This window comes from Chaetodon auriga, chromosome 8 (assembly GCF_051107435.1).
Source record: "Chaetodon auriga isolate fChaAug3 chromosome 8, fChaAug3.hap1, whole genome shotgun sequence".
Taxonomy (NCBI): Eukaryota; Metazoa; Chordata; class Actinopteri; order Chaetodontiformes; family Chaetodontidae; genus Chaetodon; species Chaetodon auriga.
In genome coordinates this window covers 16,675,426-16,699,955 of record NC_135081.1, presented here as the reverse complement: position 1 = coordinate 16,699,955, position 24,530 = coordinate 16,675,426, and the positions used below count along the sequence as shown (strand labels likewise).

Genomic DNA, 24,530 nt, shown 5'->3' with positions numbered 1-24,530 from the left:
TTTTGTCTGACTGTCATCATGGCGTTGTAATCTTCAGATGGAGAGACAAATGTCCATGGGCTCTAATATGATGGGTATGCAAGGACCCACCCACAGCAGCTCCTGCTCTTCCACTCACATTCCCTCCATGCACTCAGAAGCAAAACTGGTGAGTATATGCATGTATTCTCATGGATACATACACATTTAGACACACACATACACATGTGCACACACTCAAGCTCAAAGTGTTGCAACTTCTCTTTTCCACTGGACTGTGCCAGCAAAGCTGTGCTCTTAGGTCTGTGTGGATTTCATCATTTGGTGTGTAATCAAAGCTGTGTCTGAACCTGCCAGTGCAGCACTGGAGAGTCTGGCTGGAATAAAGGGCCCTTTATGTGGTTGTAGCTGGGCTGCCCACCGACTGCCTGATGTATATCTTAATGTACAGAACATGTTCTGTAGGTCCTGCAACTTGTTAGCACTAGTTTAACACAGCAGGGAAAAAATCAAATGACCTCATCCTTCACAAAGCAGGCAGTTAGAGCAGTGGGAATGAGATGTCGCTGAGAGCGGAGAGAGGCGAAAAGGAGATGGATTTTGAAAGTTAAGTAAGTATAGAAGACTGAAAGACGAAGAAGGTGATTAATGTCAAAACGCACGAACAGCTGCATTCTCGGTGATATGAACTGATAAATGCTGTGGCAACATGACCACCGGCCAGCCTTTGTTTTCAAAATAAATAACTCTGAAAATGGAAGAGGCTCCATTTGAATAAGAGCAAGTGTCATGACTTGCATATCAAAAAAATCACAAACCATTGGCCGCGCTTTGTGTTTGGAAAGGTTCGCTGATAGCTGAGTTTGCTGGACAGAAACATCCTGTGAGGAGAGAGAGAGACAGAGAGAAAGAGAGGAGGTAGCAGAGGTCATTAGAAGAGTTATTGCTCTGATAGAGGAGAGCGGGAGCATTCCCAGGGCATTTAATTCTCTCTCTTCCTCCTGCTCTCTCAAGATTGATCGCCTTTGTAGTCTTTTGAATCTCTTCAACTGTTCCTATGGTAACACGCTGGGGTAACACAATATTGGTGTATTAGGTTTATCTCTCCTCTGGCCGTCATCCAGACACATCTTACTCTTTTTTTCTCCTCCTATCTATGTAATTGAATTGTAAATGCTCTGTTAGGCCTCCCATAAACATATGCAGCCGCTAAATGGCTACAGGCCCCTGGACCATGCAACTTTCAGGTTGGTTGGCCGTTCAGACGCGATACACAGGCAACCAAATGCGGATCAATTGAGATTCTGATCCCTGATGTCTGAACGCAACTGATGGAATTCCATGATTGTGGACAGAAAGTGAGAGACTAATTGTGTTATCAGGGTGCAATCTCCAGCGAGGGTTTCATAAGCATAGAAGGGGTCTCTAATGTCTGTAATATCCTCGCCCGGGCCAGGTCGATAAATACGGCCTTGCTATCGGATAACTGGGCCATGATCAGGCCCATGTGTCCCCTGCGACGTTCTCAATCCGGCTCTAATCGCATTACCCCAACCATGTTGACTTTCCGCCAATGGGAAATCTCCGCACTGTAACCCCACACCCCCGAGGCACGGACCTGGATGTACTCCTTCTGCTCAACGTTTACATTGCGAGAGCGGAGAAGGGGACTGAGTGGGACTTTGATGGACATGAAGGAAATAGATAGACAGGCAGAGCAAGCAGGGGAGTTGAAAGGCGAGAGACGGTATCGATATTCTGAGACACCGAACAGTGAGTGAGGGGAGAAATTGGAGGAATTCTTCTTTAGTGATATGAAAGGACTTCTGCCCGGCCCAGTTTCCTTTGCCTCTCTGCATTTGTGCATGCATGTACGCCCATAAACATGTGTGCTTGTGATTGTTTCATATTTTGTGGTAACTGGAGGCCTCAGCGGCAGGATTAACCATCCCCTGCCAGAGGAAGCATGTCCAGAGCCCGGGCTAATGAAGGCTAATTGATTTTGTGGTGGGCCAGAGCAGCAGGGAGGCCTGTCTCTGGTGTAAATAGTTAATGAGCCAAAGGACTGCTGTGGCCCCTTGGGGACTCATATCTCACTCTATGCTTTCTGTTTGTGTTCTCCGGGCCAAAGACTGCATCTGCATCAGTGCCCATCTTTGTTCGCTTCTATCTCTGATTTTCTCCTTAAGTGCCATCGTTTAAGTGGTACAGCAAAGCCCGATGGTGTAGTAACTGACTTGTATGTTTTCCCTTATTGCTTTTAGCTTGTTGTCTGGGAGTGTTGCTGAAGTTGGAGTGTTTTATTAGTTTTGGTTCAAGTGTTTTTCTTCTTGTGAAGGACTGGGTGCTCATGGTGATGGGTGTGGTTGTGTTCTGCTCTGTTGTGGTCTGGGGAATAGAATGGTGCGTGTTGTGTGCTGGAGGTTGTGGGATAGTTGACCCTCACAGCGTAGAGGAAACGGCGCAGAGAGCAGGCCAAGTTCCACAGCACCACGGCCAAAGCATTACATCAACACTCAAAGCCAGTTCTCCACAGGGCCTCGCGAACAGTCACACACACACACACACACACACACACACACACACACACACACACACACACACACACACACACACTGACAGCTCCAGCTCTGTGTCATCCCCCTCGAACGGTGTCACATTGTAACGCAGCCACAGACATTCATTCGCATACAGTACTGACAGTCAGGTGCTTAAAAGCAAGCGCCAAATGAGATGTACACTCATGCACAGAACACATGCATACATATACATGGAGCAGGGAGAGAAAGTGTTGTAGAATCCACCTTTTCTACCTTTTTTAAAAGGGAAAGACGGTAAAGAAAAAACTGCATATGATGATTTTACATGATGGACCATATACGCAATTAACAGCAGAACAAGGCCGGCAATATAGACATGTATAAACAATAAAACCTTCACAGCAGCTGCAACCACAAACATACATATTACAGCAAAAAGAGAGCTGCACATTTTTACACACACACACACACACACACACACACACACACACACACACACACACACACACACAGACAGTCTCCTGTGGAGAGTTACAGCCATCATTGAGTTAGAAGATGTTTCTCAGTGAATACAGAAGTCACCATGAGCACATTTAGCATGCTAGCCAGACCCAGTGTGTGCCGCCACATCATGAGTGTGTTTGACTTGGGTCACTAAGCGTGCTTGCTGGCTAATTAATGGGAATTAAATTAGATGCAACCTTTTTTTTACAATAACGCTAATCTTAACCGCTAATGACATAATTCTGTCTTTACAGTCTTTGTTCACAAGCTGCTCAGAGTAAGTCATTACTCCCACCTCTGACATGGAGGTGCACATCCAGAGCTATATAAAAACACATGTGCATGCACGCACTGTGTTCTCCTCCGAAAACCTTCCTCCTCTGCTCTGAGATGGTTTGATTTCTTTGTTTGTATGATGAAAGACATTCGCTATCATTTCTTATCTGTAACAAGGGAAGCCCAAACAAGCCCTTATCAAGCTGGTTCAAAATAACATCTGTCTCTGCCAACTATGGGACATGACTCAGCTCATGTCAGTGGGACCCTTTTCAAAGTGGTGGAATTTGTTTTTGTGTCCCGTTTAAACGAGCTCCATGCTTTCCACACATCTTGCCTGCTAATTTCAGACAGAGGGGCCGGTGTATGAAAAATGTGTTATTTATTATCTCCCAATTATCTATTGTTTACATTGTTACTAAGGACAATAAATTTGTCACTAAGCATCGGGCTAGGTGCTGAGTTTTTTACGAGGTAAACAATACTATATGTTCCTTCACTGCAGCTCTCTTGGCTGTGGAGCTGGCACGAGATGGGTGGATGACATAATTCCTGGCATGCTCTAAATGTACTCCTTTTTACTTGAGGAGGGGAAAAAAAAACTGCGCGTCTCTTAAAGAAACATTTCATAGGACACAAGAGGACCAATAATCAAAGTGTTTCTGTAGCTTTTTACATTTCATTTACACAACCCTTACTGTTCTTATGTTTCAGTATAGTTACAGAATTGCAACAGGCTTTTGGGTTAATAGGCTTAAAGATCGAGTTCTGCCCTCAACAGTGAACAAATGTAAAATGAGAAAGTTACGTGCGTATTCTGTTCAGAAATCCCAAGGAAAGAAAACTTGTGAAGCAGCCACAGATGTGTCGGTTTTCAACTCTGTTACACACGGTGATTGATTGAGCGATTAGCTCAGTATGAAGTCATTTGTAAGCAGTTAAACCATTAGCGTACATGGTAACCCTATTATGTGTTCCATTCATTTTCCTCCACCGTAGTAGGGGAGCACCTCTGGCTATACCTCTTGTTGTGGGGAGGAGCAGCACACACACAATAGGAGACTCACTCCTGGTTTTGTAGGCAACATCTGTATGAATGGTGGCATTGTCAGGGTATGATGTCACTGGAGAGGGACGGTGAGCTAAGAGCACAGCTGAATCTGCCGGCTGCTTCGCTGAGCGCTAGAATATGCATATGTGTACTGTATATGTTTGTGTTTGCACACTCACCATTGTGTGTGCTGGCTTTCAGTGCATTGGCACCCTCTCTGGCAATCACTGTCCTTGGAGTCAAAACACATCTGTGGACTAACTAGGCTAAAACAAACCATGAAGTTGGAGTTTACACATAGTATTTGATACAGATCTGTTATGTACATATGTGTGGTTAGTTGAGTAAACATGTGGGTGTGTGATAAATAGCAGTCAAACAAGGACACGGGACACAAGACACAAGGCAAGCCTGGGATACAGTGTTGCGTAGACAGAGTTGTCAATGTTGGTGTCTTGGATGTTTTGAAGTTTTGCAGATGATAAACATATGATGTTTGTCTGTCTATTGCTATGGAGGTGAGCTGTTTCAGCAGAGTGAAGAAAAGCACTGAGGAGCCGCTGGATCAATGTGTGTTTGATAGTTTATCAGCGTTGGACGCAGACCATAGAGGGACCCCTCTCTCGCAGCTTCCACTGTGTTGCCAGTGCCAAAGTGTTTGGTTTGTCTGAACCACACTGAAGTGCTGTATATAGTAATAGTAAATCAAAGTAAACGGACATGCTGTGTTTCAAGATGTTCCGCCTCTCCTTTGACAGGCTTTGTTAGTCCCATTCACCAATAGGATTGTTTGCTGTAATAATGAACAGTGTGTTCACAGTTGGCCCTTTTATACACACTGCTTTCACAGGGTTTTGCCATCTTTAACTCCAACACATCACTGCTAAACTACAGAATAATATCACACCTTGTTTACATGTATTTGTTGCTGCATTTTTCACATGAGATATGGTTTTGTTTCTTTTCTGCATTATTTAGTGGCGCTTAAAACAGCAACCTATGATCACGGTCAAGCAACTTTGAGACACGGAAGACCAGACTTTAGAAGCCTCTGTCAGTGTCTACTATGGTGGAAAAAATGACTAATTCTACAGTAACCAGATAGTAAATCTGTAGTTAAGCCAGATGTCAGGAGCAGCATCCAGATGAGCAAACTCTTACGGCTGAAAACTCAGCTGATATTGTAAAGCTAATATAGAGAAAGGTCCTCTAAGGACTGTCTACGTTTATGTTTGAGTTGTTACATATGTGTGTGTTTGCATGTCTAACCCTCTGCATATGTGTGCGTGTGCGACTATGCGTGGGTGGGGTTATGGACGAGGGTGGCAGTTGTGGCGCGGAGTGTCGCATCTGTTTGTCTTTGGATGACTGCGTGTTGTTTTAGCTGTGCTGATGGGAGGTGTATGTGAAGGCCATTTGCTCATGGTTCAGGGCCCGTGAATGGGACAGGGCTCCGGCAGAGCCAAGCTTGGGTAAACCAGCTGCCATCACCACACGGGCCAGACTGGACTGGTCCAGCCAGCATGAGCCCCCCTGGAGCCTGAGTGGTGAATGAGACGGTCACTGGGCTCCAAAATAACCCCTCAAAGACCGGAGGGGTGATTGGAAAACGTGTGTTGGGTCAGAGATTTTCAGTCCGATAAACTGTAGTCCGTATTGACCAGTTAGGTCAAGTAGTTGATGCTAACAGGTTAGACCCACTTTTGTTTTCTGGATGTCCTTGTTTCGCCCTCAGCACGGTGATCAAAGTTAACAGCCATCTTCTTTATGTGTTTCTTCTCTTGGACAGGAGAATAGATTGCTGCTCAGTCACGTTGATGTGTTGGAGCGTTAGAGGAATCTCGTGCCCGTGGGTGTCTTAACAATGCGTGATCCTAATCCAACTGTAAATATCTTGAATGTGTTGATACAGTCAAAATCACAGGGCAAGGTCTGAATGAAAAATCCAAACACTGAGGAACGGGAAAACTGATTATAGTCACATATAAACAGTGAGTGGCAGAGAAGTTAAGGGTCCTGTTTCAGCCAAAATACACAAGCATTTGAGCTCTGTTATTTTTAGGATCTTTGACATTATGCTTGATTCAAGTCATCACATTTCGAGTTACTTTTATTAACACGATGACACATAATTTGCCCGTCGCTTTTGATGCCGCAAATGAAGACATATGTCCGTGTTAATTATTGTATTCATGCTCTGTCTGTCTCTCTCACTCTGAGGCATTCTCTGTGTTCAAGATTGTGGCAGAAGTGGGTGTAGTGATAACCATGTAGGCTGCACTAGAGCTGGGCTTTACAATAGAGGCAACAGTGGGGATATACAGACTGGAGTCAGAGGCCCATCCATTAACTTGACAGGGTGGAGAAGCTGCCAAGAGTATGAGCGCATGCCTTGGAGCATGGTCCTCAGTGGGCGTGTGTCTCGCTGCGCCCATACTGCCGCGGTTCCTCCGAGCACCACCAGAGCGTCGGTCCCTGGCAGAACAGCCAGTCTATGTCCATCTCCCCGTCTGTGTCTGGAACCACAGGGAGGCTCCGTTCGGCCCGACTCTGATCAGCTTGGCCCAGAACCTGAGAGAGGAGAGAGGGGGCGGCATTACAGCCCAGAGCTCCCATCAGACTGTCTGCCTCGCCGTTCCCTGAGGAAATCAGTTTAACAGTCCCCAGCTCTTGGCAAGCAGAGGGAGAGGGGGTGGAGGAACAGGGAAGAGGTGTGTGTGAGAGAGAGAGAGAGAGAGAGAGAGAAGGGGGGGATGTTACTGCCTCTCTGGGCGAGAGGGAAATCTAATAAAATTGAGCTAATGGGGGTGTGGAGTTTTAGGGCACAGAGAGTGGGTTTTGCAGACAGGCACTGGTGGGTAGTGGAGGTGGTGGAGATGAGGAGGATGGAATTAGATCCTCTGAGTGCTTGGCAAAGCAGCAGAGCCAAACTCCTGCTTTCAACTGCAGATGGTGAACCCATGTCGGGTTTAGAGTGTGAGTTAGGCGGCCTAGGCCCACAAAAAATACTGCCAGGAAAATTACTGTTATGATATATTACGCAATTAGAAATGCCGTGTGCTTACACATGGCCACTGTGCTTATGTGTTAACAGTGTTAACAAAAGGCTGACAGAGACAGACAGAAGCTCTAACGTTTCTCAATGGGCTCTTTAATGTGAAGTGGAAGATCTTGAAAGTGTGATATTTTTTCTTAAACTGTGACTCCGCAGACTGGTTAAATCTTTCTAACCTGCTGTGAGGCGCCAGAGGGCCGCAGGTCCCCTGATAGTACACTGCTCCACTTTTAAGGGGAATAAAAGTGCTCACCCTGACCTCAGCGCGTTTGATTTACCCATCCTGAGGCGGGCGTGGTCTTCTCCCTTTGTACCTGCTCTGTGCTCTTGCTTCCTCCACTCAGGGTTAATAGATATGAAGTCATCTGGAGAAACCTGAGTGTGTTCTCAGGATGTGCCCAGAGCACTCACAGGGACATCAGTCAAAGCCCCCCATGTCAGAGAGGAGGCAGCCATTAATAAATATCATTAATGGGCGATCACCTGGTATCCCTGAAACCACAGAGAAGCCTAAAAAAGGACTGGGAGTGGAGAGGTCAGGGGGCAAAGGTCTGAGAGGAGACAGCTCCCCTCTGGGCAAAAGATGGCTGAATCAGGGGTTGTGTTTTAACAATGGAAAATCAATAGGCTTGCTACTTTGAGTACACTTACAGAATGTATGAAACGTAGTGTCAATGCATGCGATTACACATACAGGCTCCTAGTTTATAGATTTATCCTGGTCGAAGCTGACATGTCCTTATGGTGTCATAGGCTGCTCATCCTCTTGTTGTGTCTTTGCTGTGTCTTTATAGTTTTCAACAACAGCAGGGCAGACAGTGGAAGGACAGACTGTGAGCGCCCTGGACCGCCACAGACTAAGACCTGCGCTGATTTAATGACTGTTTTCTGTAGCGGCCATGTTTCTGCAGGAGAAATGTATATGTATGTGTGTGTGTTATTAGAGTAAAATGCACGTGGTGGTTAAGTTCTTGTGCTTAGCACAGTCTGGGGAAATACAACCATGTGTTAAAGAGTCATTAGGGAGCTGATGAAGGTGTTTAAGAATCACAGCCTGCTCATCATCGCTCTGCTAACGTCCCGTAGTTGCGTCACTGTGGTTCTGGATACAAAGACTTAAGTTTTGGCCGGGCTGGCCTTAACCGAGTCTCAGCTCGGGATGGAGCAGCAGCAGGCACTTGTGTAGAGATAGCTTCAGGAGTAAGTTTAGACCACGGTAAGGCTTTTCTCTTTTTACACAATCTGAACTGTGTTTTTTTTTTTTTTTTTTAAACTCTGCAGTTTATTTTGAGTGCGTTGGTATTATAACTGCCACTTATTTAAGCAGTCTGTTGTCTTTTCTCGCTGTATGTTCTTTTATCTCTGGTTGCTGGTTGCTATGAGGATCAGCTTTGCTTCAGATATGCCGTCCTGGTTTCGACGATATAAATATTGACCTGTGTTACCAAATTTTGTTCGGTGACACTTGTGTGATCTTCACTCTGTGCGTCATGTCGGTCCTCTAATCATGCTCAGCCCTTGTGTTTGGTCTCTCTCCTGTTTATAACTATCACCACTAAGGCTTTTGGAGCGGCCCCTCAGTTCTTTGACCTGCCTCTGTGCTCTGACACTCTGGGGCCTCTTCGGATGCAGGCTAATTCAATTAATAAACAGATAGCGCCTCACTGCCAGCTGGAAAGCTCTCAGAGACACTGATAAATGAGCACTCGCTGTCTTGGGCTGATGGTGTGTGGGGAGGAGACACTAGAAGCCATCTAATCTCCCCCTACTCCTGGTCTCTCTCTCACTCACTGCCCTCCTTCACCTCCCTTTTACCCTCTCTCTCCTTCTCCCTTGGCGCCTGGTTGGCAGGGACTCAGGCAGCCCCAGATGAGCATCTTACCCGCACGCAGATATTTTTACTGGGGCCTCAAAAACACAGCCCAGAGGTAGACGGGCCGCCTGTAGATTCCTCTGGCTTCTGCTCATTCAGGTGCCTGCATTCTCTGTGTCTAAATGGCAGGACATTTTCAAACACCTGATTGGTTTTCACTGTCACAAGAGGGGTGGGCCTCACCTTCCTCGTGCCGACTGACAAGCTGAAGGCTGAAGGGAAGGTGTTTAGTGCTGACAGCCAGAGAATTCATCCTGTGATACACGGAGGGTGTTCCTGTCAACATTGGTGACTATGATTGATATTTGTAAGCTTGTTTAAATCCATTTTGTGTTTTAGTTGCATGTCAACGAGCTGTTTGTTATTTCTGCATTTTATAAAATGTCCAGACAGATAATCACACGCAAATTTTCAGAGCATGTGCAGACTGTACCTTATGCTGTTGATTTTCAATAATTAATTACAATAAATAAGAGGCTTCTCACTGCTGCTTGTTACCCTCAGGAAGTCTCAGCATGGCTGTGATGCTGTGGACAGCTGCAGGCCTGCGTCTGCCTGCTGTGTGTCAGTGTAGACTCTGTGGTATTTTAACCCTTGTCTCTCTGGTCACAAAGGAGCAGGGCTGTGGCCCCTGAGAGTTGCGCTGCTGAAGCTGCGGTACAGGCGGTTGACAGGGGTTAGGGTGTGATCAGATGGAGATGAAAATGAAGAGAGGGCTACCAGATAAAAACAAAATAATGTAACTACGGGGGTGTTGTGCTGCTTCACTATGTCAGGCATCCCTCGGTGTGACAAGCAGAAACTATACTCAGCCAGAACAGGCTTGGCAAGGTCATAATTTCACTGTGCTGGTTTCATGTGTGTCACATGTACGGAAAGACAACTGAACTACTTGTAAATCCTCCCACAAATACATATATGTCATTTGTAAATATAATACAAACCAGAGGGGTAGGCTCTCTGGACTGTTGGACCTCTAAAGTATTTTATTTGATGGTGTCTCCTCCCTCCTGGAAAAAAGCTTTCCACTCATAGACAGTGTGAGAGAGGAGTGGAGGGCTGATGTTGTGCTCCGGTCGTGTCCTGGCGTAGTGATCCAGACCAGCTGGATGCCATTCCCTATGGGAATCATGAATGTGAAGGTTGTTAAAAGATATGGAGCCCTGGACACAGCGTGGACTTACTGACAGCAGCTGGGGGAAGGGGGAAGGGAGCAGAGAGAGGAAAGAGAGCACTGGGAAAGAGAATAAAAAACTTTGTGGAATTCACAACAGTAGCCTTGAAATGAATGCCTTTGTTTTCAGTTTGTTGCTAACGTTTTGCTAAAAGTGACAAGCAGACAAAATTTAGACAGGATCTGAGACAGGGCTTTAGTATTTATTTAAGTTTATTTATTCACATCAGCAGCGCACTCTCTGAAAAAACGTCCATTAATCAACGTTCAGCAGTCTCAACACTCTCTCAACCTGTTATTCCCAAAGTGCTCCAAATGTAAATAAGTCGGTGCAGACATGGATTTTTTTTTTATTTTGTCTAGGTTTGTACACAACAGATGAAGCCTCAAGACATATCTTGGCACTTGTATATTTGCATTAGCTTTTTCTGCCGGTCTTGCAGTTGTCTTTATGTGATGCCCAGAAAAACAGACTCTTGAGGAGAGGTGCATTCCGTAAACACGAGGGACACAGGCGCACCTTGAGAGAACCTCTCTCTAGGTCTCCCCTCAGAGACAACGGTTCAGTCAGCATTAAGCAGACCACATGGTTAAAGCAACAAACCTCCTGCTAGGTCAACTGCGAGGGAGTCTCACACCTTGCCTGCAAGCCGTGCATAGAGGAGAGAGAAGCTATTAGGAATATGAGGAGGAGGGACTAGTGGGACGGCAGTCATAGGAGGTAAAGCAGGAGAATGACAAGACTGAAGGAGACATAGAGGACAGCCTAAGTGGCTTTGATTTGTTCTCCTGACATATGGATTTATGGAGCTGTTTATCATCTCCATGTCAGCACATGAAGCCGCTCTGTAACTGTTGATAATCAGCACACTGGTAAATGAGAGTGTGTACAAACCTGTAGTCATAGAAAATAATGTTAAACATCGTGTTTGGTGTCCGTTTTGTCCACTCAGAGGCTGAAGGCCGCACTTTCACACCACCCGGGTGCCATCGCCAACGGCAACATGAACTCCATGGGCCACATGATGGAGATGATGTCATCGCGGCAGGAGCAAGGCGCCCACCATCACATGCACCCGCACCAGCACCTGCAAGCCCCTCCCCACGCGTACCAGCACCACGGCCATCACCACCACAGCCAGGGCCACGGCCAGGGCGGACACCACCACCCGCAGGGACACAACCCCCACCACAACTCCCACAATCCCCACCTCCATTCCGGGCACCCACACCAGACCTCACCGCACCCTCCAATGCACTCTTCCTCACATGTAAGCAAAGCACATTCCCTGTAGAGCCAAAGCTTTCAGACAGCAAGTTCAGAGCCACAGGTTCAATAACACATTAACTACACTGCACATTAAAACCTCTCATATGGCTAGAAGCCACCCCATAGGTACCATGACTAAAACAAGCCAGCACTTTAGTAGCTCTTTGAGCAGTTTTGAAGGCAGCCATTAGTGTTTGAGTATAGAAGTAAAGCTGAAATGATGCTTCAAATTCAGAGAAAGTCAATGGACGAACACATTTTCCCTGGCTGCAGCCATTATGCCAAGTAGTTTCCTGGCAACCATCTCAAAGGTAATTTTTCTCCTTCGAGGTCGGTCAGCCACAGGTCAGTGTCGGACGCCTGCCATGGAGGGAAAGGGTCACGAGGAGGCCGTGAAGTGGCCTTTAGGAAAGATGCTCAAGACCATCTTTTGAAAACTATTCTCCACGCCATCCTTTGCTGCCAAGCAACCGTTACGTGACCACAACATGTTCCAGGTGCAGACAAAGTTTTATTACGGCTGGTCCTGATGGTGAACAGACAGCCTTGGCCAATAGTCCTGGAACATCTTAGCCATGAATATATTTGGTTTAATTTTAATCGAAAGTACTGCTCACAGCATTAAAAATAAGATTACGTGAGACACTTTGTCCTTGCATTGTCTCTCGCCCTCTGCAATGCCAGGCATTTTGGATGAAGGACAGTCCGACATCCAGAAATGCAATTCACTGTATGTTCCAAATGTATCATTAAGGCATTAAAACAACACTCTGTGTAGGCACAGCGGCCATTAAAGCAGCTTGTATTTTCCATGGTTCTCATAAAAATGGTAATGATCTAAAGACTGAAAACACTTGACCTTGCCAAGTATCTGTCAAGATCTGTCAGTGCACGTACGGTTTTAGAAACGAGTCTTTTGACTGCGTCTGGTGGAGTTAGTCTGAGTGGAAGTGGGCGGTGGAAAACTGCCTCCTGACACCTCTTTAACAAGGTGGGCAGGCTGGTGAATCAGCCCAGTCACTCACTCACTCTGTCACTCCAGACGCCCACAGCCCAGCACACGGGGCACGTGGCTCAACCAGATGTTGTTTTTGGGGAAGTTGCCAGACATGGCTGCAGGAGATAATGTATAGATGCTTGTGTTGAGGGTAATGGAGCGGTGACATCAGACAGGTGGATGGCTGTTTTCCAGGTGTGTCAGAATGGTTAACATGTTTGATTGGATGGTGGCAAATACTCATCAGAGAGCTCAGTGATGCTGATACATTGCCCGCCCCTCCGTGTTTCAGATGTCACCTGCAACCCAGCAGATGCAGCCCACGCAGACGCTGCAGTCCCCGCCCCCCAGTGGCGGGAGGCGCAGGCGAGTAGTGGACGAGGATCCAGACGAGCGTCGGCGAAAGTTTCTGGAGCGGAACAGAGCAGCAGCGACAAGATGCAGACAGAAGAGAAAAGTGTGGGTGATGTCTTTAGAGAAGAAAGCGGAAGAGCTCACTCAGACCAACATGCAGCTTCAGGTACACAATGAACTTCACGTGTTTAAAACCTGCATTAATGCTCTCAAACTCATCGTCATGACATTATCCTGTTTCTTGACCAGCCATGATGGCAAAACGTTGAATTGGTTTGAGTTTAAGTCCAACACTGACAAGGTCAGCAGTATGTTGACAGTGTTGGACAAATCCATTAAGGTGGAAGACTTACAATAAACGGGTTAAAAAACAAATGGTAAAAGCAGCAGAGCTCCCAAAACACTGGATCCTACACTTCCCATCATGCAACTGAATAGCATCTTCTGCTAGGCCAGTGTTTCTCAATTCCGGTCCTCAGGCCCCCCTGCCCTGCATTTTTTAGATGTTTCCCTCCTCCACCACAGCTGATTCAAATGATAGGCTCGTCATCAAGCTCTGCAGTGGCTTGATAACGAGCCACTCATTTGAATTGGAGCAGGAAATATCTAAAACATGCAGGGCAGGGGGGCCCAAGGACCGGAATTGAGAAACACTGTGCTAGGCCATCCCTGCTTGGTAAAAACTCCACACCCCAGATTTGTAACAGGTGTTTCAGTTGAAAGTTTCAACCCATTCTAACATTTAAAATTACCTGATGGCCCCACAGATATATGGCAGTTACTATGGGAATACAGTGTTGGTTATTGATACACAGATATTAATAGTCTAAGCTATTATCTTTAATGGAGTGATTAAAAGGATAGTAGCTTTAATTGTGGGCTCCCTGGATGATAGTCTTAAAATGCTTCCATGTCTTTCCTGCATTTCAGAATGAAGTGACCATGCTAAAGAACGAGGTGACCCAACTCAAGCAGCTTCTCCTCACACACAAGGACTGTCCCATCACCACTATGCAGAAAGAGTCCCAAGGTTACCTCAGTGAGTAGCTCAGACATAAACACAGACACACACACTCTTGGGAATATGGCCAAAAACACCTTCATCTGTGTGCGTTAGCCCTTCAGTGCAGACAGCACTGCTGTGAATATGCTCGTTAGTTGTCTTGCCAGAGGAAAGCTTTAAACTCTGCAGACTGAACTGTGATGGACACGCACTGACTGCCAAGGCTTCTTCGCCCCTGTGTGCTGGTATCCAGCACCCACGCCCGCTGCAGGACCTTTCCTTTCACACATGGGTGTTGCACACTCTGGTAGCCGGCCTGGACTGGGAGTTGGTAGCCTGAATCCCGCATGAGACCTCTTTTTCCATCAGACAGCACCTCCGGGCGCAGAGGCAGCCGAGACTCAACGTAAGACTGACGTCACAGGCCGCACGTTGGCACCCAAACTCAAGGATGTCCCAGGATCTCACTGATTATTGTACTGTGCCTCTGCTCCACCGCACATGACATCAGAGCCCCACCCTTTGATACGGATACAAGTGACATTTCCATGTAATTAGGATAAGGCACCTCCCTGTGTGGCTTTAGCACAGGAAAATAAGGCTCACATCCCCCTTTGGCTGAATGGTTCTTTTATACAGAAGAGAGCCAACTCCCAGACGGGGCTGGGAGAGACTTCATCGATGAGTCTAGCTTGTGTACAGATGTCACCTTCAATGCGTCCAGAAGTCATCAGACGTGTTTATGGAGTTGAGTGATTCACTTTTCCATTTTTGTGTTATCCATTTATGGCTTATTTTGGGATGACATGTGAGACTTTAGGTGTGTTTGAAATTGATCTGCTAATAAAGCTGTTTGTTTTGTTACCATAAAGAGATTTGGTGTGCATTTATTTTGATATAATTTACGATTTATTTTACTGTCACGTTATAATTTGAAGCCTGTGTGTAGAGCTTGAAGGTGATAGTATTAACACTTATACACACACACACGCACACGTCCTGGACACACATGTCGTCCATCCTCACTGATGTCTCTGCTGTCTCCTCAGGTCCAGAGAGCAGTCCGGCGGGCAGTCCAGCGCCAGCGTGCTCCCAGCAGCAGGTCATTCAGCACAACACCATCACCACCTCCACCACAACCGTAGGGGGCAGCAGTGTGCATGGGCAAGCCAACCACCGCACAGACATTAACCCCATCCACTAGGCCCCAAACAACCCCCCCCCCCCCCCCCCCCCCCCCAATTTCCCTGCTTTCTGAGGGCCGCCAGCTGCACATGCTGCCCCCACCCCCCCACCCCCTCCATCAAGAAAAACCTCAAAGGCCTGTGAGGCTGTTCTTTATACAGTAGCTACAGTATGTATTTTTATAGACCAACCCTATTAACGCGTAAATGTTCAATGGTGTGCTGCCTCTTTTTTTTAATCTGTTTTTTGTTGTGCTTTTAGCGAAAAGGGAGTTTTGCTAATCTCATGCAGCAGCATTTAAGTGACTTTTTTCTGTTGTGTACTAGTACAAAATGAACCATGGTGGTCATGGAACCAGAGGAAAGAGACATTAGCCTCAGACTGTCATCTCTGTGAGTAAACCTTACATCTCTGTATGCCCGATGGACTGAAACACGAGTCAAACCGTTCTCTGAGTGTCACATGTGGACAGAATGCCGAGTGTATGCAACAGACTTAGTGAGTGGGATGTTGCTGCCTTCTGAAACCAAGTCGAACTGTCACAATGATGTCTTGAAGACAAGGAATATGCAAGCAGGTGTTATGATCCTTTTCTTTCCTAGAAATGTATACGACTGTTAACCTTTTCCCTGTCTGCGGTATTCTTAAAGAGTGTTATAAAGTACAGCACGACAGCGTGAAAACATGATCAAATGGAAGCAATATATCGCAGTATTGATCATCTTCTCTACCGTATGTCCACGTCACGATCGGTGTCAGGCCACTCTGGTCCCGAGGACATACGACGCTGTTACAGCTACAGAACTGTGCACTGTGATTCCAGTGAGGCAGCTCGGGAGTTTGAAGCAAACTCCTCCGCTCTCCAGGACCAACTGAAGCTTTAATTATTGAGGCCTCTTTTTTTTTGGTGTGTTTGTGCATCTGGATCCACATTTTGGATTCAAATCCCAAATTAATACAACATTGGATCGTGTGCATGTGAGTTATGTATATTATGTGTTTTGCCTTCTTTCCCCTGCAGAACAAAGTTCAGCAGGTGTGTAAAGAAAGAAAAACAAGAAAAGGTGTGAGAAAGTGAGTGTGAGCATGATTTTTTTTTTTTTTTTTTTTTTTTTGACTGGCATCCAACAACTGGCAACGTTGTGCCTGTGCTTTCCAAAATGTCACAATGTGCCTGAATCTTTCTTAAAGTCTTTTGTTGGCTTACTGTAGAAAGCAAAATGCCACTCTTATTTCTGCAAACAATCAATTCTCAGTGTCGTATTAATGGGTTTTCTCTGTTATTGGCTGTTTTCCATTGATCTCTGACCTCTTTATCAATTTCTCTTCCTCTGTTTCTCGGGCCTCCTCTGCAGTTCAGATCGGTGATGGCTGTACTGCTAATGATTCAGGCTTTACCTTTTCTTTTTTTTTTTTATCTCCCTAACGTTCTTGAAACTCAACTGATGTTGACAACAACTGCTCTTTTTCTTTCCTATGACCAGGAATGTTGATTCATTAGCATGATGACCATAACGCACTGTGTTTTGCAGTAGGATGGATGAAATACATTCCACTGACAGGTGGAGCGATCGCAGAGCTGTCTATGCACTTTGTCCTCTGTCATGCCAGAGGGTAGAATAGCCATATTAAGGTCCGAGTAATTCTCAGTGATCCCCCTTTTTCACACACCAGCAAGAAACCTAACTGTGTTTGGCTTTATGGAGACACCGTGCCTGGCATGCATCACATGTCAATAGATAAAGGGAACCTAGAGCTCATATTGTAAGATGAGACTCGATGAAAAAGGACCCTGCACCATAAAGTTTTTATTCTGGAAAAGAAAAAGTGACTCCAGCTCTCGTTTTGTCAAAGATGAAGGAAGAATGTCTTTATCCTCGTGATGGGTTACATTCAAGTTTTGTCAAAGCATTCGGACTGTTTATCTCACGTCTTAACCTTAAAGTCTGTGTGTGTGCAGATTGATGTGTGTGTTGATGAGACAGAGTACTTGATTCTCTAGAAAAGGGCTTTGTCGTAGCAACCCTTTGAACTGAAGCTTGCCTTATGTTAGGTTGTTTTTTTAAAAAACCTATATTTAGATTGTTAAGCCATTCCAAATTAACCTCTCGCATGTGAAAATACGGTAACGATCTCAAAATACTGTCAACTGGAATCATTATAGAGTCTCTAGTTTCGTTTCGGACGGCGGATCCAGGTTCAGGAAAAGACTTTTTGTCACTGCAGAGGCAGACGAACAGGACAGATCGAAGTGCAGTGTGCGTGTGTCTGTGTGGTTTTGTGACAGGTGGAGAGAAAACTTCCTACACATTAATGATGTTATAATTGTATTATTTTAAATCTAAAACTATAAATATTGTACATAATGTCATTCATTTCTGTAATCCTGTACATGTAATTCAACCACCTTTCTGTTTGAAGGGAGTAAATGTGTGGTACATGCCTGTAAATAATGTCCGCATAGCACTTGTTGCCTTTTGTTGTACATCGAGGCTCATTTCAGCGCTTAAACGCATTGTTTATATGTAATGAACTGAGGAATCCGTTCTCGCCTGCATAACTTTGTACATTTCTTGTGTCTGTAAGGACAGTATCTCCATTTTGTTTTGCATTTGTACAGATGTTAAAGTATCACTGCAGTTACATTACGGTATGAAAATAAAGCACTTGTTCTGTAACATGTAACTAACTGATGTGATTGTATGTCACCGATGACACGATAATGTCCTACAGAGTGCAAAAACGATCTGAGAGACATCAAGTGAACATTTGAGGATAATACCTGAACAACTCTATTAAAAGAAGACTAATGATCAAACCAAACGATCAGCAGTATTTTCCCGCTGCTTGTCCTTCAGACATAACTGCTCATTAAATAGTTAGATGCTTTAAAGGTTTAGAGTACTCATTAATTATTGAACTGTCTAGACATCTTGATAGTTGCCTGATGAAATAACATGGCAGTTAACCTGAGCGCGCATCTTGGTGGCATTCTGTCAAAATCACCACAGAACACTGCAGTGAGTCAAACGCCTTTTAAAGAGACAACAGTAGCCAGAATAATGACAGTAACACACATGTTGTATTGATGCAAAACAGGCCGCTACGCTTTGTTCAAAGATGTCGAGTCATTTCATATTGTTTTTACAGCCTTGGTTTAGATCATCAGAGATTTAATGTTATAAATTCACAAAAAAAAAAAACAACAAAAAAACAAAAACATTTGCTTGAACTGTCTGTCCATTAGTTTCAGGGTATCCACTGAAGTTTCCTTGGAGCACAGTGCCCCCTGGTGTTCATTTTGTGGACTAACCAGAGGGTACGTCAGAGGAGAAATCCCATTCATCAACAGGTGCTGCCATCTGTGTAAAACACTGCAACAGAAGTCCTTCAGTTCTTTGCAGTCTCTGATTATTAAAGACACTCTAATGTAGAAAATCCTTTTTATTTCAAGACAATTCAGGTCTGGTTTCAAGGTAATTTCTTTAAATTTCATCAAGCGTTTAGTGATTGAATGACACAAATCTCCCCGTGCACTCCCAACAGAGATAAACATGAAATGATTTTCACAGGACTTTTACTATTTGAGTTGCTAAAAAAAAAAAGTCTGACATGTGGGCAGTGATCCAGAGGCCTGGATGCAGAGTTAGTGAACTCATTTCATTTGCAGTGCATCAAAGAGCAGCCCCACAGTCCCAAACCAAAGCTGCTAAAATGTTAAAAAGAAAAGAAAAAAAAAAAAAAATCACCCACAAGGATGTGTTGAAGATAATCAACAGTCAATCATCATCATCAATGTGCTTCCTGAAGCAGAGGTGGTTTGATCAGCACTGAAAAACATCATATCCAGCCCTGTGTTGAAAGAAATCTGTCAATCATGTCAAAGGACCTCGCTGGTTGGTCATAAGGCAGAATGTGTCCCCCTCCTCGGATGATGACCTGCGTGACAGATCACAGAATTGAAAACAGGCATTCACAAGGGATTTTTTACATTCCTTCGACTGCGGTTAATATTTGCACACCTGGTAAAACTCTCCCACTTGTCTCACGTAACCTGCCACCTCCGAGTCGCTGGGCTGAACCTTCCAGTGGAAGCGAGGGGCTGTTTTGTACTCGGCCGCCCCGGTCCAGTTGACAGTAGGCAGGAACCTCTCGGTCAGCGGGGCTGCTACAATTACATCCAGCTGACCACTGTACATTAAGACCTGCACAAAGTGAACCAAAGAGTTCAAGACTGTCAGAGAGGGATGAGAGAGACTTTCCCTTGTTTAAATGGAAGCAGGACAAAGTTGCCATTTCTCGCTGGTCGAGCTGAAGGATATGGACTGACCTATGTAAAAATACTAAGACTACAGTGGACCATCCAACAAACCTCACCCTGTAGTTGTCCATCAGCACCCCCAGCCATGGTTTGATGCTCTTCATGACGTCCTGCAGAAGGTGTTTCTCCACCTCCGAGCCGTCGTGGAACGTCAGGTTCCCCACATGGATGGCGCGTCGTACCGCCGGCAGAGTCACAAACTGGGAGAAGTACTGCTGGTCTTCAGGTTCCTGTGGAGGGTTGTGCAAAGACAGTTTTAAGTAAGACATTTTTACACAGGCAGCTTTGAGCTCTGCTGTGTTTCTAAGTACCTGACATGTCAAGTAGTTGAAGTAGTTGGTGCAGCCTGTAGCATTTTGGAAGAAGGAGGGATATGGTTCTACGTCACCATTCAGCAAGCGGTCAAAAACCTGAAGTCAGACGTGAACAGAACAGTCAGCTCTTTGATTTTATTCACAATTCTAACGTTTGTTTCACAACGAAGTGACACTAAAAATGGTCTTCACTTAACAATCGAACTTTATGGTAGACCATCTTCGGCACACAGGCCCCACTTAGGACCCTGATCCAGACAAATGATGATTTTTAACAAATGTAAAGAGACTTACCTGAAAAGCCTCCACCCACTTCTGCTGTTGGATGAGCTTAACCCCAAAGTCTGTCTGCTGGATGACATACTGTCTTTGGAGTTCATCGATCATGCCCGTTTGGTACATGAACTCACCGTAACCACCCAGCATCTGAAATGGAAAGAGGTCACACATCTTCCTGGTGACCGTTCTGTTACATACAAGGCTTGGTGACCAGTTTTATTAACTGAAAGTCTCATTGACAAATGTCAGAAAATGGCACTTTGTCACATACGTACCATTTCTGGATCACAGAGCCCATCACCAATCGCCATCCCTACGAGGTTAATCTTCACTTTGGCAGTGGGGTTGTTTTTATGGATGTAGTAAGAAACGGCAGGAACATACTTCCCTGCATACGACTGCGTGAGGACAGAGGAGGTTTACACGGGTTGGGGCATATTTTAAACAGGGATCAACTTAACTTTGCAAAGCTTGGAAAGAAAAAGAAACATACCTCCCCAGTTACATAGAACTCATTGGACTGATGCTCAGGAAAGATCTGGAAGAACTGCAGCAAAGCACTTTTAAAGGGAGACATGGGAATAATGAAAGAGTTACTACCAATCAAACACCACACTGAAAGACCCAAGTGACGAGAACGCTGCGGTGGAGCTGCATGGCAGTGTTTTACTTGTAAAGATCTCTGCCAACGTCATCCTGGTTCTGAGCAAAGCCTCTGTCATCATCCGTGAAGCTGAAACCTGTTCCAACCTAAAAAAAGAAAAAAACAAAAGCTCGTCCTCGAAGACTTTTCATGCACATGAAACACTCTGATGAGCTGATGATGAAAAATGTGTTTCATGTAATTAGACTGTGGCCTGCTTGTCTGAGGACAGATGATACGTACCGGATTGTCAATGTACAGAACCGAATATCTGGATGTCCAAGGGTAATCCCTCAAACCGACTGCAGAGACAAAAAACAAGAGCGGCTCAGAGAAGCCAAACAGCGACATAAACTACACACAGCTCAAGCTCATGAGGTTAAATAAGGATTATAATACATGTGCAAACATGCTGCTGTCGTAGCACATCACCTCTTACCAGTCAGGTTCTTATACACCACATATGGTCCATGTTCCACGAAGAGACCGAACATGGAGGTACCACCAGGCCCACCCTGCAGCCAGAGCAGGACCGGAGCTTTATCCCGGCCGGCCTGTCAGTCAGAGCAGGACACACAGAGGTAATATATCAGCACCACCCAGTGGTGACTTGACTTTATTGACAAAGGTAAAGAGAAAACTTGGAAAAAACACACTTTGAGTGAATGGAGCTGTTATCACTCAACTTCCTCACTGCTGATAGCACTAAAGGTTAAAATGGGGTCAGGTTTAGGCTGAGGCAGGTTATTCAGTCTGTAGAGATGTGATAAATTATCAAACATCTGTCTTTTGGCACCAAATGCGAGAATATGATCACTGGAGTACCAAATTTAGTCGATTTCAGGCTGAAATGAAAGATTGTTTTTTAAGCTTCGTATAAAGTGACAACAAACTGGAGACAGTCACCACTTTCACTCTTGGTTCTGCATTTCATGGTCAGAAATCATTTTCTTTTTAAATATTTCACAATACAAGTATCACACAGCCGTCAGTCATGTCAGGTGTCTCAGAAATGTGTTTAAATGATGTCTTAACTCTCACACAGTATGCATATGAAACATAGCAGTAAAGACTCCTCTACAGGCACGTCCACAGAGGGTGCATGCAGAAGGAGACGACAGAAGTCATGCCCTCCACTGTGAGACCCATCTGCATATAAACCCATTCAGTGTCAGTCATGAAGTGGCATGTGACATCGCCACAGTAAAGTATGAAATGCAGATATGAGACTTGGTTACTGATTTATAGCTCTAACAAAAAAAGTTTCCAGAAATACTGTAACCTGAAAAAATATTGACTGCTCCCATAAGACCTCACCACTTCTGACACAAAGCAAAGTTCAGCATCACTCCTGCACTGCAGCAGACTGAATACACACAGAGGAACACAGTTCAAATGCCTGAGGCATAATGAAGTTGATCCCAAAGGAAAACAAGCACATGAACGTCTCACTGAAAATCAAAGTCTCGTGATCCTCTCCCAAACTGCTGGTCATAATGCAGTTCTAACATTTGGTAAGTCCCTGCTGGGAAGGAGAAGTGTGAGCCTACCATGAGCGCAGGGAAGAACCAGAAGAAGAGGTTGCTGTTGTATTTCTTGTTGACGGTGAGGTACCCGGCATGACTCTTGACGTTGGCGCCTGGCAGCTCTCCCACCACACTCAGCTTCCTGGCTGGAGCAAGAGGAGAAGAGGTCTGACCGGTGGCTCAAATGACGGTAACAATGAACCTCACCGTCTGCAGTGTTATACCTTCATCGACGGCGCCCTTCTCCAGGTAAGGAGTGAGAAAGAGAGGAGACCCGGGGTCGACGCCATTCAGGCCGCTGACCCGGTGAGATTTTCGGCAGAAAAACGACGAGCAGCCCCGCGACTGTGCGGAGTGGAGGCAGAGCCACAGCAGCAGGAAGCCCAGAGTTTCCCTCCACAGCCTGCCGGTGTTTACAAAGCGCATATCAGACTACAGGCCCGCTCAGTGATCGGTGAACCTCAAACGCCGCAAGTCACTGCGATTCCAACACAGTCTGACCTCAAACTCAGCGCGTGCCCGACAGCAGGCGCGAAAAGACATATTTTGATTGGTTAAAACTCACCTCGTGCTCACTGTTGCTTTCATGGTGACAGGTGAAATCTCAGCCTTGGGTCAGAGAGACGTCTTTAATCCAGTCATCTGCGGGCTGACTGTGTAAAATGTGGACCTGTAAGGCTCAGTCACATGATCAGATTTGAGCAGGTCATATGACACGTTAGATCACGTGGCCGTTAGTGTATGTGAAGCCCTCAAGGCAGTCTTGCAGGAAACCCAAGGCGGCTTTGATATTATATGCCTGAACAGAGAGATGAAGATGAGGAGAGATTTGTTTAAACAGTGTGACTCGGTGAGTAAAGTGTTTGTTTAAAAGCAGCAGTGAAGGACACAGACAAACAAATGAGTTACAAAGCTAACAATGAGGAAGCACAGACAACATGTAAAGACTTATCCTATTATTATGTATTAATACTATCGTGTTCATATACCGTCTGTGATTAAGAAGACTCATTTACAAGAGCATAATGTTACTTTTTTTGGAGGGATATTTTTCCCTGCACTGTGTTTCTCCACAAAAAGGCAAACGAAGTGTACTTTAGATACTAAAACCACCTTTCAGTGCTGCATTCAGGGACACTTTGACGCACAAAGTGCTTCCTTTAAACTCTCTACCAGAATAATGCTCAGTCAGGATTTTGTATTCTACTGAACACTTAAGCAGAGAATCTGGGACACTGCATGAGTGGTTTGGGTCTGTGTCTCACTGTCATCTTGAAACTGGAAATTGGGTAAAGCCACCAGGGCTGGCTGTGAAAGGCTCAGACGCCTGTCAAGCAAAAACACCCCAAAGTCAAATCTCCTCAATGGAAAAATGACTCTCAACGCATTAGAGAATGAGCAACTCAAGATGCATTGTGTGTTTTCTCCTCTGTTACCTTGTTTTTCTTGAGGTTGTGCTGTCTCCACTTTGTCCTACCTGCCCAGCACCAGATGGCGGATAGAGGTCAGCAACCAGACAGGGAAGACAGTAAAAAATGTAAGCTAAAAATGTATTTTTCAGGACTTGGTGAAGATCAAACCAGAGCGAAAAGACTACTGAATAATGGTTAAAGCTGCAGGTTTTCATTTCTGGCCACTAGGGGGCAGAGGAACTCCCAAAACCACTTTTGTCCAGACATGGAAACGAGGAATCTACTCGCAGCTGGGAAGAAAATCATGGTCTGTGATGTGACAGCTCAGGTGAGCAGGTGAGGAGGAAACTGCTTATAAAGCTGTGTATTAACAGCTGATTTTACTTGTTTTTTTTTTTTTCACTGGAAGCAACAGATTTATCTGTTGGCCACTGAACATCTACACTGGAGCATTTGGAGCAGCAGTGGTAAAGACAGAGATCTCTTTCACTTAGCTGCCCAGATGAATCCTCCCACTCCAGGTGTCAAACCGCCAACCTGTTCGTCACAAACAAAATACAGATGACAGCCACCAACCCATGTTGTTCCTAAATACAAGAATATCAAGGCGTGAATAAGGAAATCAAAACCTCCCTTAATAGATTGTAACACAGACACTACATCCATCTTTTTTTTTGGTTTCTCACCTGGGGAAAATGGGGGAAGTAGCCCCACCAGATGGCGCAAAAAACCCACTGACATTCATTCTGGCTATGTCAACATAACATGACATAA

At 45.3% G+C, this 24,530-nt stretch overlaps 2 protein-coding genes across 7 annotated transcripts in view; one reads left to right on the top strand and one right to left on the bottom strand.

Moving 5' to 3' along the window:
• Nucleotides 1-17,939, top strand: part of creb5b (cAMP responsive element binding protein 5b) — a 44,224-nt gene extending 26,285 nt beyond the window's left edge. For 5 of the 6 annotated variants that reach the window (XM_076736321.1, XM_076736320.1, XM_076736318.1 and 2 more), the window contains 5 exons: nucleotides 38-148; nucleotides 11,406-11,723; nucleotides 13,012-13,239; nucleotides 14,004-14,112; nucleotides 15,126-17,939. In XM_076736321.1, the coding sequence (XP_076592436.1) occupies nucleotides 38-148; nucleotides 11,406-11,723; nucleotides 13,012-13,239; nucleotides 14,004-14,112; nucleotides 15,126-15,280 (921 nt within the window). In that variant the 3' untranslated portion in view covers nucleotides 15,281-17,939. Of the gene's footprint in view, nucleotides 1-37; nucleotides 149-11,405; nucleotides 11,724-13,011; nucleotides 13,240-14,003; nucleotides 14,945-15,125 lie in introns of those variants that run through there. The other variant, XM_076736322.1, reaches the window with a different exon arrangement.
• Nucleotides 17,940-18,281: 342 nt separating this feature from the next.
• Nucleotides 18,282-24,343, bottom strand: cpvl (carboxypeptidase vitellogenic like). The gene is made up of 14 exons (XM_076736323.1): nucleotides 23,781-24,343; nucleotides 22,910-23,143; nucleotides 22,569-22,747; nucleotides 22,369-22,490; nucleotides 21,258-21,372; nucleotides 21,062-21,120; nucleotides 20,846-20,925; nucleotides 20,669-20,735; nucleotides 20,451-20,573; nucleotides 20,191-20,322; nucleotides 19,894-19,992; nucleotides 19,639-19,812; nucleotides 19,284-19,466; nucleotides 18,282-19,200 (listed from the first exon to the last, which is right to left on the bottom strand). The coding sequence occupies exons 2-14, from the start codon at nucleotides 22,930-22,932 to the stop codon at nucleotides 19,102-19,104; spliced, it is 1,455 nt and encodes a 484-aa protein (XP_076592438.1). The 5' UTR covers nucleotides 22,933-23,143; nucleotides 23,781-24,343; the 3' UTR covers nucleotides 18,282-19,101.
• Nucleotides 24,344-24,530: the final 187 nt, after the last annotated feature.